At 39.1% G+C, this 11,599-nt stretch overlaps 1 protein-coding gene across 1 annotated transcript; it reads right to left on the bottom strand.

The window, feature by feature from the left end:
- Positions 1–1,863: 1,863 nt before the first annotated feature.
- Positions 1,864–10,107, bottom strand: cenpm (centromere protein M). The gene is given in 6 exon segments (NM_001017175.2): positions 1,864–3,396; positions 4,159–4,250; positions 5,292–5,371; positions 5,920–6,018; positions 8,354–8,433; positions 9,999–10,107. Coding segments are annotated over 6 exon segments (543 nt in total). The 5' UTR covers positions 10,056–10,107; the 3' UTR covers positions 1,864–3,261.
- Positions 10,108–11,599: the final 1,492 nt, after the last annotated feature.

The raw sequence follows: 11,599 nt of genomic DNA, 5'->3' as shown, positions 1-11,599 counted from the left end.
AAGCAGGCAGGAGACATTAGATGGCTATTATACCTGATGGAGGCCCAACGAGTGGTCCAGATATTGTGGGGATGGAACTGGAGGGGGATAACAGCAGTCACAACAATAGAATACATAAGGCTACTGCCACATGTGGGCGATTCTTGGCCTGCAGATAAACGCAGGCTGAGAATCTGCCCCAATGCGCCAAAAAGCTTCTTTATGTGCCTGCACCCAGAGCTATTTTGTCGTGGAACTGCATAAAGAAACTGTGTCAATGCATTAGCGCTGGGTGCAGGAACATAAAGACGTAAAACGTGACGACAGTGCAATGCTTTTTCAGATGAAGTTTGATTTAAGAATGTACTTTTTAATATGTTTTGTCCATTATCGGTGTTATGCTGACTCCTAGTGGGAGAATAAGTGCAGTTCTGTGAAGTTATTGATTTAAAACGATGCAGGCATTTATAAAGTGAAAAATAGAATACTGGTACTTTTTCACTTAATTCATTACAGCATTTCAGCACTCAAGCAGCACTGCAAGATAAGGAGAATCCGGAATGCAAGATAATTAAAACTAGATATACACAATAACCATGCAATCTACCGACCATTACACTGGCTTGTAATTCCACAGGGGCAGGACTGATGTGAATGATGAACAATCTATGAAAAGCTCTGCAGAATATGCCATCATTCTAGAAGGGATAGTAATTAACCAGAATGGGTGCAAATTTTTACTACTTTTCCTGTAAGTTGCCAGTCCACATAAGGGGTACAAATAGCCAATCACAGCCCATATTTGACACCCCCGGGTTCTTTTTGAATGCATGCGTTCAATGTTCCCTCTAATTTCTTCTTGGCTGAGTGTGCAAAAAAATGTATTTTGTGTGCCCTATTAAAAACTGTGTTTGCTGCACAAAATTATGTTTTCACACAAAATTCTCACACGAGCGCACAGCTTAGACAGAACAGTGCTTGTGTTGCTCTCCAACTTTTTTTCAAGTTTATCTGGATGAAGAGTAAAAAATGTTGGGGACCCCTGCCTTACATGCTAAACCAAAGATTCCTCAAGTAAGCAAGATAAAAGAAGAGCTGCTTCTTCCAAAGAGTCCCAATGTTGGTTTTATTTTCTAAAACCATGCAAATAGTGTCTCTTTAAAGGGATTCTGCCATGATTTTTATGGGGTACTTTTTATTTCTAAATTACACTGTTTACGTTGCAAACAATTCACTCTACCATTTAAAATGTCATTCTTTGACCAACAAATGTATTTTTTTTAGTTGTAATATTGTTGAGAAGGCATCATCTCAGTGCATTGTGCCTGAGTCTGAGCTTTCAGAAGGAGCCAGCACTACACATTAGAACTGCTTTCAGGTAACCTATTGTTTCTCCTACTCCCATGTAACTGGAGGAGTCCCAAGCTGGACTTGGATTTCTTAATATTGAGTGCTATTCTGATATCTACTGGGAGCTGCTATCTTGCTACTTCACTTTTTCTCCTTTGTATTCTTTTGCCTTTCCAGATCTTCTGCCTTTTGCTCTTTTCCACCTAGCTTTTTACAGTTTCCTTGTCTGTCACTGTCAAGACCTTTATGTTTTTAATGCTAGACTTACAAATATAGTTGTGAGCAAGGAATTATTTTATGCCCATCTAAATATACTATACTTGCATTCCCTGTAAAAGGAAAATCTACCTGTCACTGAACATTTGCTTCAGAGCACTTTTGGTCCTCCTGCTGCTACCCACTGAGCCCAAGGCCAGTTTAGTATGTTAAAACAAAAGAACACAGCAGCAGTCAAGGTCCTCTACAGAAGTAAACACTGCACCTGGTCAGGCATATACAGTACAAGATGTGAAAGACCAAACCAAAACAAGGATATAATAGAAAATAGGTCTTTATTATTATACAAATGGCTTATATAAAAAGTAATATATTACAGCATGGACTTCTGTCACCAGGGAAACCTGGTACTATGGTTAGTCTTTGTTTGCATTTTTATTGCTGCAAAATATGCAGACAAAATATAATAAATATCACTAAAAGCTTCACTGTAAACACAGTGTAAAACGTATATTTTGTTTCATAACTGAAATGATTGCTTTATATAATGATTGCAGAGAGTTTAGTTGAAGCAAAATAAGATTAATAAAAAAAGGTAAATACCTTAGTTTTACATACATGCCTCTGCTACTCCTTACTGTTAAATGCAGTCAGTGGAGGCTTCTGGTAAATCTAACAGAATATTGGCTTAGGTTTTTCCTATATAGTCCTGCTGTAAATTCTGCCCCTACTATTATTTTACAACCATCATGTACCCTTCCTGCCAACCTGCTGAATCAGATTTCATTTATTAAAGTGACACATTAATGCAAAGTGTGTCTGCATGCTCCTCTAACCTTTTATGTTAGTGGTTTCTAAGTTATCTGTGCCACATGTCGCCAGTAAACATACTGCATAGATAAAATTGAAAAACAGAAATTTAAAATCAGCAACAATGGCACAATTGTTCATTTACGCAGGTGGCATGTAAAGGAATGAACACGTTCAATGCATGAACGTTTCGAATAGGCCCACACTCTGCAGATATTTTGCAGCGAAAATGGCTTTACACTTATTGGACACAGTTTGGTCTAGATCTTGAATGATCTAAAAGGCTACAGGTAGGTTCCGCTTTAAAACTTGTTACAAAACAAAACACAGCTAAAAAAAATCCTACTGTGAGGCTATGATCAGACCAGGCTGTTTCTCAGCTTGCGGATAAACACAAGCCAAGAAAAAACCTGACAGCTCACCTTCACTCTGTGTTGTTTCTACACGATTGGATTTCAGCATTGATATGCACCTGGGCTGATGCAGTGGCTCTGGGTGCAGAAACAACACAGAGAAGAGGTAAATGGTCAGGTTGTTTCTTAACCTGTGATTATCCGCAGGCCGAGAACAATCCTGGTCTGATTATAGCCTAATAGGTGTTTACCCCTCAGTGAAAGGGCTCAGCAGATCTGAATGATTCTGTAAGAAGACACTAACTCATTATGTGATTACACACAGACAGTGCAAAGGCAGTAAATGATGTGACATATAGAGAGAGGTAAGAGAAAGTAATGGGTGCATGCTACTGAACAGAAACAGCAGACTCTTTGGTCCATTACATACAGATGGTGAGTGTGACTTCAATATTAGGTAAAGACAGACTGCACTATAACTGCCACAGTCTAGTGTAGAATAGGATTCTGTAGGAATCCTACTTTAGCTGTAGTGACAGGCAGAAGAACTGAGCTAAAACTGGTCTGTCTGTAAAGTGCTATTCATAAATGACCCTAGATACAGCGCAGAGATACCAGGAACCAATCCTGCACAAATCTGAACCATCTGCAGCAGCCTCCGCGCTGTACAGGTCACATCATCTTCGCTCTGTAAAGCAAAACATTTACTTTATTAAATGCTGGCATTTTGGAATATGAAGTATAATTCAGCCCCCTTTTAGGTTTTTACCCTCTTCTTCCCAGCCAATACAACAGACAATTTAGTTAAATCCTTATGACATTTTGAATTCTTTTCCAGGCAAAAATCCTGTGATCTTATTAACCATAAATTAGCAATTATTATATGCTGCTACTGCTTTTACAGGACACTGAAATATTATCTTTAGGTGAACTTTCTGTTAACCTAAGTGCACAGTATCCCCTAGCCCCTGCTCAAATACATCACCTCCACTGGCCACAAGTTAACTGTTTCCCCCCACATGCTCCTAAACTGCAAAACTACACATTGGCATGTTACATTTCTGGTCTTCAGGGTGGTAACAGGTAACCAGAAGCATGTACACCAGAAACAAACACATGGTCCTGGTCCAGTGTGAATGCAAATGCTTGGTACTGAGCACTGGAATTATTTAAAAAAATATAGCAGGAAGGAATAGTTCACCTTTAACAAACAAGTGTAACAATTAAACATACATACAGTACACATATATTATATATATATATTATATATATATATATATATATATATATATATTATATATATATATATGTGAATGTATTTTCATGCACACGTGTTTAACTGAATATGGAGCATTTCTTTAATGTAGTGGCTCTTTAATACAGGGGCATTAGGGTTTGCTGAAAAACAAAATGTATATTTTTTGTAGCAAATAATATACATAAAACTTACATCAAACTCAGAAAAAAGCAGGGTGCTTAGGTGTGTGTCAGCAAGCTTCTTTACTGTGGCTATATCAACCATACAGTGTTTCACTTGGCCACCTACAAAAGAAAAACTTGGTTTAGGAGAATGTAACAAAGGGAGTCTGCTTCAAAGGCAACATATTTTTCCAAATGGACAGTTATGCAATCATCATACTTGAATTACAGCCAAAGTTGTGCAGTATTTGGCTGCCTTTCTGGAATTAGCTAAAGGGGTCAAAAACCTTACCATAAGGGTGCTCGTCTGTGCAATGGACATTTTTATTTCGATTTCATGATATTAGCAGTTTTTACACTACTAATTTTATGAAGGTGTAACCTGGGTACCACCTTACTTGGTCTTCTTCAGACAAAAAACATAATAAGCTATTGCTGTTCTGCCTGGTTCTTGATCATGCCAAACAGCAAGGGGTAGTTAGGTTACAACTTTATAATAACAGAATAAAAACTGCTAGTACAGGTATAGGATCCGTTATCCGGAAACCCATTATCCAGAAAGCTCCGAATTATGGAAAGGCCATCTCCCATAGACTCCATTATAAGCAAATAATTCTAATTTTTTAAAATGATTTCCTTTTTCTCTTATAATAAAACATTACCTTGTACTTGATCCACACTAACATATAATTAATCCTTATTAAAGGCAAAACAATTCTATTGAGTTTAATTAATGTTAAAATGATTTTTTAATAGACTTAAGCCACAGAGATCCAAATTATGGAAAGATCCCTTATCCAGAAAGCCCCAGGTCCCGAGCATTCTGGATAATAGGTCCCATACCTGTACAAAAAAAATCTAAAATATATATACATTTTTGAGATCTCATGATATTAGCAGTTTATACGGCATTACAAATCAGAGGAGGCAACTTTAATTTTATATATATATATATATATATATATAAAATCAGGAACTGCTACAAATTAGGAAATCAATATACATTGTAAAACTGCTTGGAGAAACACACTTAGTAAGTTTTAGTTTTCAGTTTCAGTAAGTACATCAATTTATTTTTTTGGTTTAGATTTCCTTTAACCACTGTATCACCATGATGATATTCAAACACTAATCTGTACCACTTATACAGAAGACAATACGCACCTCCAATGGCAACAAAACACACTTTCCCAAGAAAGAAGTTAACATCTAAATGTGTGAGAGATGCAAGAACAGTGGAGAGGCTGAAAATGTGAAAACATATAAAAGTAAGTTTTTGATAATATATTTAATAAAATAATTATACAGAAAGAATATGTAAATGTATAAAAATACAGGTTTTACAAATATTTAAGTCGCAGATCTTTTTAGCTATAGCAGGCCCTGGTTAGAACACAAGGGGGCAAAAGTAAAAGGAAGGCAAGAACAATGTTTGCTTGCTACTTGCTATTGACTTAGGAAACACAGACCCCTATTATTTCTGCACTGGACATCAAAAACAAAAACCATACGGCACTGGGATACATGGCCAGCCACTGTGAGCAATTGATAAGCTTTTATGTAGTTAGCTGTGTAGCCATTGCAGGCAAGTGTGGCTTAAGAAAATGACAGTTCAATTAATTAAATAACTTTCACTTCAAAGAAAACATTTTACAAATACTGGATAGGAAAGACTATCATGTTATTTTTGTCGCTACTGATCTTGTCATGTTATCTATACATATATATCTTTATTAAATAGGAAAATGTTTTTGAAAGACAAAACATTGAGGGTACAAAAAGTGCCACCTACCTGAACTGGCTGTGCAGGTTGATCAGAAAGACCACCATATCAAACCGGGGGCGTAAGTGTTCCCTTTCATAAGGCAGTGGGAGTGATTGTGCCATGTGACTGCAAAAGAAATTGACCATTTTCTTTTTCCAAGTCTAGATCACTATTTGTCATAATCATAAAAAAAGAATAAAGCTGTCTTCAGCTGTCATGTCACTTTTGGATTGGCTAGGTACCTGCCCCAATCTCAGCATGCTTTAACTTTGATACAGGTATGGCATCCATTATCCGGAAACCCGTTATCCAGAAAGTTCCAAAAATCAGGAAGGCCATCTCCCATAGACTCCATTATAAGTAAATAATTCAAAGATTTAAAAATGATGTAGGGACCCATAGAGTTAATGTGCCCCTATGGTGTTAAACCCTACCTTTCCTTTTCTTCCTTGTCACTAGGCAGGATGAATGTATCTAGTTGGTATTTACATATACCTTATTATTGGCCCAAGGCTAGACCACACCCTACCACACTTTACTATAGTGATAGGAAAGGGGTGGATCTTTCTTCTTGGGTTACAGCAACTGTTTTGTGTGGATGCTCCTTGAAGCTTGGGATCCACACTGGCCCAGAAGTATTAGGCCCTAAGGGGACAAGTTCCCTTAGTGAAGTCGGGGACAGGGCCCCGTGAACGAGGTAAAGCTAGAACAGGTTAAATAACATCATAGTACTTTCTAAGAAAGTGAGGAAGTCAGAACTTATCCAGAAAGAGCAGCTCATTTGCTCCATCCAGGAGAGGAGAGTAAAGGAGTAGTCTCCTACAGGCTTACTTGCCTTAGATTATGGACACAGAAGTGCTAGGGACATAGGCCAGCAATTAACCCTGCCCGACCTCTTGATGAGAATGGATAAACCAGTGAGCTTGCCTCCTGTCACTCTGTTGGTTGTCTTACCTTGCCCAGCCTCTTTATGAGAATGGATAAACCAGAAGACACCATACTTCAACTGCTTAATTTGCTTTAACATCAACATCATTGTATTGCTGAATCCTGTTATACCTCATCTGAGAGTGAGTATTGATTTGCCCTGCATTACCACCTTTGTCTTGGACAAATAAAACGTTATCTTTGTTTGCAAGAGCTCCTGGCGTCCATTCTATTATTTGCACTATACAGTGGCAGTGGGAGGTGTAGTTCTACAACACCCTCCATAAGCACCTTCCATTTAGCGAAGGCCCATCCTGTTGCATCAGAGTCACATGTACCCCATGCTCTATTCACTAGCTGGACATATTTGGCTTATACTGCCAAATAGGGGTTACAATGATTTCCTTTTTCTCTGTTACAATAAAACAGTACCTTGTACTTGATCCTAACTAAGATATAATTAATTCTTATTGGTGGCAAAACAATCCTTTTGAGTTTAATTAATGTCTGAATGATTTTTTAGTAGACAGAAGGTATGGAGACACAAATTATGAAAAGCCCAGGTCCCAAACCTATAATAGAGCATTGTGTAACCTGCAGCAACCTCTGAGAACTCAAGGGTAAAAAAATAAGGCCTTAGGCACTCTGGGTTTGGCTGAATCACATAAATTGTGCAAGAATTCTTCCAAAACCCAAACCAAATGCAAGATTTAGTGCATCCCTGTTTACCAACAGGTCTATACAAAAGACATTCTTCCCTAAATATTTCACACTGCCAGGACAAATATTACTTGTGTGTCAGCTTGTGTCAGTTGGAGTCAACCCTACCATCCAATATTTGTTTTTATTAATACTGTATTTTTTTCAGTTTAACTTTTATGGAAAACAAGTTATAGAACAACAATGAAAGTAAGAAAAAGGAACTGTAGAAGACTGGAGACTGAGCACTGGGTGAAACAGGAGAATGCAATGGAGACATGGTTACAGGTCAGTATAAGCAAATAAAGCTGTGAGTTCCACATTTTCAATAATGAATGCTTTAGGAATGTAGTTTGAATGGGAGTTCTCCCAATGTAGGGTGACCAGATCGCTTGAAAATTCAGGGACATATATAATAAATAAATGTTGCAGGGCAGCACTGACTGCATTGCATTTAAATTAAACTGCAATCAGTTCAGCTCTGCCAGCTGGATTTTTTAGACATGTCCCTGGATTTTCAAGTGATCTCGTTACCCTACATCAGAGAGGCTAAGACGGTTGGTGCCAATGCTATGCTGCAGGCATAAACATGCTTATAAAGGTGAATATGTTTTGTTTTGTTGTATGTCTTCAAGTGGTGGTAACAGGCATCTTTTCCAATTTCTGGCTAATAGGGTTATGCTGGCAAATATTTTTTGTTGTTTAACACTTTTGTGTCTTTTATCAGTCTGTTGTATAAAAATTCCCAATAGTAGTAGAGCAAGTTGGAGCTGAAATGTAACCCTACCATCCAATATTGTTACGGATATCAGCATTAAGAAACTTTTATACTCACATCTTTACTTCAAAGGTTTTTGGCTCTTTCAACATAGCACTTGCCAGCTGTTCTCTATGACTTTCTTCTGTCCCCACTAACTGAAAGAGAGGTAAATGATGAGTCCAGAAGGGAAAACACCAGAAGAATATTACATGTAGCCTGACATTTTTAACAGTTATTCTTTGGTGAGGGCATGTGTCTGTAGAGTGCATACATACATGACCTCACGCACTTCACCACCTCTGTAAATTGAGTTAATAGATAACAAATTCCAGCAATGACCCCCTCACATAATCATAGAGTAATGGTGTACACTTATGATGGACTGTGAGGGAGTTGTGATGGTGACCCCTACTATAATCACAGGGTTCTGGGAAACACATATCATGGACCACAGGGAGGTGTCATGACAGTGACCCCCCATAACCAGCAATGTCCAACCCAAATCTATGTTAAAGGGTCAGTAGGATTGCCAATTTTTCTGGAAAAAAAATACCAGCCTTCCTAAATTTTTACCTTTGTAGCCTATAACATATTTTACCAGCCCTATGGGCAAGATTAAATCAAACTGCCATACACAGCAGTCTATAACAAACAAAGACTACATCCGGCTAAGCTGGCCACTTGCGCATTGGTTGTGGGAAGGAATTTTGAGGCTTTACTTTCTCTTGTATTTGCCTCGAGTAAATAATAAATGTTAAATGTAAAAATTGCAGTTTTGGGCCCACAATACAAAAGGATAAAGATCACTTTAATCCTCTAAAGAAGAACTGTGAAAAAGGCCTGCCACAGCCTTCAGATGAATGGGAAGTGGCCGCTTGCACAGTAGGGCTTTTTTAATCAACCCAGTTAGCCCCTTAAATCAGCACTAATCAAAATAACAGAGGAACAAATTTACAATTTAAAGGCTGTGAGCAGATTTAAAGTTAATATCCTCTATATTTCTGTAGGCAGAACAAGCAATGAAATAACGTTTTTGGCCTCCACACCAAAATAATTTTAGGGCCCTGCCAAACAGAACGTAAATACTTATTGGCCATTTGCCATTTCCCCACAGCTAAACCCCTTATATATTCTCCCCCAAGTAGTCACAGGGTCTGCTTGCTGTACATAAGGTTGCCACCTGTCTGGTAAAAATAACCCTTGATGCCAATGTTATTAAATAGGAAAGATATAAATATAGGAAGGCTAGTACTTTTGCCAGAAGTGGCAACTGTGCAATATAGTTCCCAGAGAATAATACTGCTATTTTGTTATAGTGTATTTCTTCTGATAATGATGCCAAATCTTAAAAAAAAAAAAAAAACTTTATTGCTCCCTTAATATTTAGTAAATTGTTTGGCAAAACATATGGACAGTACTGAACTAGACACCCCCATATTAAAACCGTGCAAAGTAGACCGCACTTTTAATTTTAAAGATATTTATAAGGAGAAAAAGTTGGACTGGCAAACTTGCCGCTATCAAATGGTAAATGTATGAAAACAACCACGGAATTATCAAGACATCAAAAACTAAATAATCCCGCGCCCCATTAAATGTAGCTGCTGTTTAGTACCCCCGTCTATGATTGGCCTTTGCCTGTTATCCACGCTCGGATTGGTCTAACATCAAACCAGCCAAGGGGCGGGCATTCCAACAACTAGCAATCTAGCGAATTTACCAGTAATGCAGCGGCGTTAAGCATAGGCATTTTATCGAACGGTCTGAGTGTCGCCATGATAAAGGACAGTGCCACTAATTTAGCTCCAGACACGATCGTCTTCCTCTCAGCGGCACAACAAATTTCCTTGCTGAAACCACGGCAGTCTGTGCTTCGCGGTGAAAACGTCAGCACGTAGGACGTTGCCTGTTTAACCGTTTGTGTGCTGGGTGTGGGTAGTTTTGTAGAAGAATGGTAGCGCTGTGTGCTTTAATTTAGTTTAGTTTCTTCCTCAATCGCTTGAGCAAAATGGAGGAAACCAGTAATAAAATAACAAACGGCGTATGATACTGTGTAATAGTGGCCGGCGTGCGACTTCCTGGCTGTTTTTTTGAAGTGCAAGTTTCACGGCTGTGACAAATGGGGAGATAAGTCGCTGCCATCCCACACACTAGAATATAAATCGCCGGTGGGATGGCATACGCGGCGCCACGATTTGCCGAAGTTGAGGAAAGTCGCCTTGTCCTCGAGTTTTATTCATTCTTTACCCCCCCCCCCCCCCCCATAGATAAAAATAAATTCAGCCCTGCTGCTTTTATATTTTTAGTCTTCAGTGCAAAAAAAGACGATTTTGCACACAGCATTCTGCATTGTGTAAATGGGTGCAGACCGAGAGCTGTCACTGGCCCCTAAATTACAACTGTGACTGCATTAGAGCTATATTGGGAGGTGGGTAGGTGTTTCACCACTTGTTAGCTACTTGTTGACTAAAAATTCCATAGAGTGCAAGGAAGAGAGCATCAGGAGGTGCAGCCCCAAGCTGGTCCTACAGCGCTATGTGCTCCTCTTGCCACTATCATCTGCAGAGAGTAGGATGTTATGCTGCTTCAAGCCTTATAAAGGGAGCCATACTTTGTAATATTCGCTCGTTTGGTGAGGTCGCCAAACAAGCAAATCTTTCCCCCGATGTCCACCCTAGGGCCAAGCAATCACAGGGGATACGAGAAGTAGGAGTAAATAGTGCATCAATGAATGGATGTGGTTCTTGATCAAAGAGGAAAATCAAGCCTGTCCAATTGACAGCTGGATGATTTTTGGCCAGATATTGGTTGGGGAGGCCATATGTGGGCAGATAAGTTGCCAAATCAGTCTGAAGAACTTGAATCAGCAGCTTTAAAATGCACCTGAAGGGTCGGACTGGGGTTGCAGGGCCCACTGGGGACTACTGTCTCAGTGGCCCCTGCACCCCCCAATGGGCCCTCGCCACACCCTCCACAGGGCCCCCACCACCCGTCCGACCCCCTTTCACTAGTGTGCATTAATTAAACTTACCTTCAGTGCGTTGGAGGAGAGAGACCGGCAGCTTGTAGGGGAGTGCCCTCCAGGAACCGGGTCTGGGCATTGAATTTGTTATGTAATGACATCTGTTAAAAGCTTACCCCTTAGTACGGATTTGGGAGCCAATTCTGGACTATTTACACAGAAAATCGTCTGGCACAACTCCAGATTACCACCAAAACGAAGTTTAGTTTATATTAAAAGCATTCCAAAGTTTATTATTTATACACAATTACACATACATAGCCATACGTGTTTCGTGCCTCACAGGGCACTTAATCATA

This window comes from Xenopus tropicalis, chromosome 4, assembly GCF_000004195.4.
Source record: "Xenopus tropicalis strain Nigerian chromosome 4, UCB_Xtro_10.0, whole genome shotgun sequence".
Classification (NCBI taxonomy): Eukaryota; Metazoa; Chordata; class Amphibia; order Anura; family Pipidae; genus Xenopus; species Xenopus tropicalis.
Note: the sequence above shows the minus strand (reverse complement) of the source record. Positions and strands in the feature narration are given on the sequence as shown.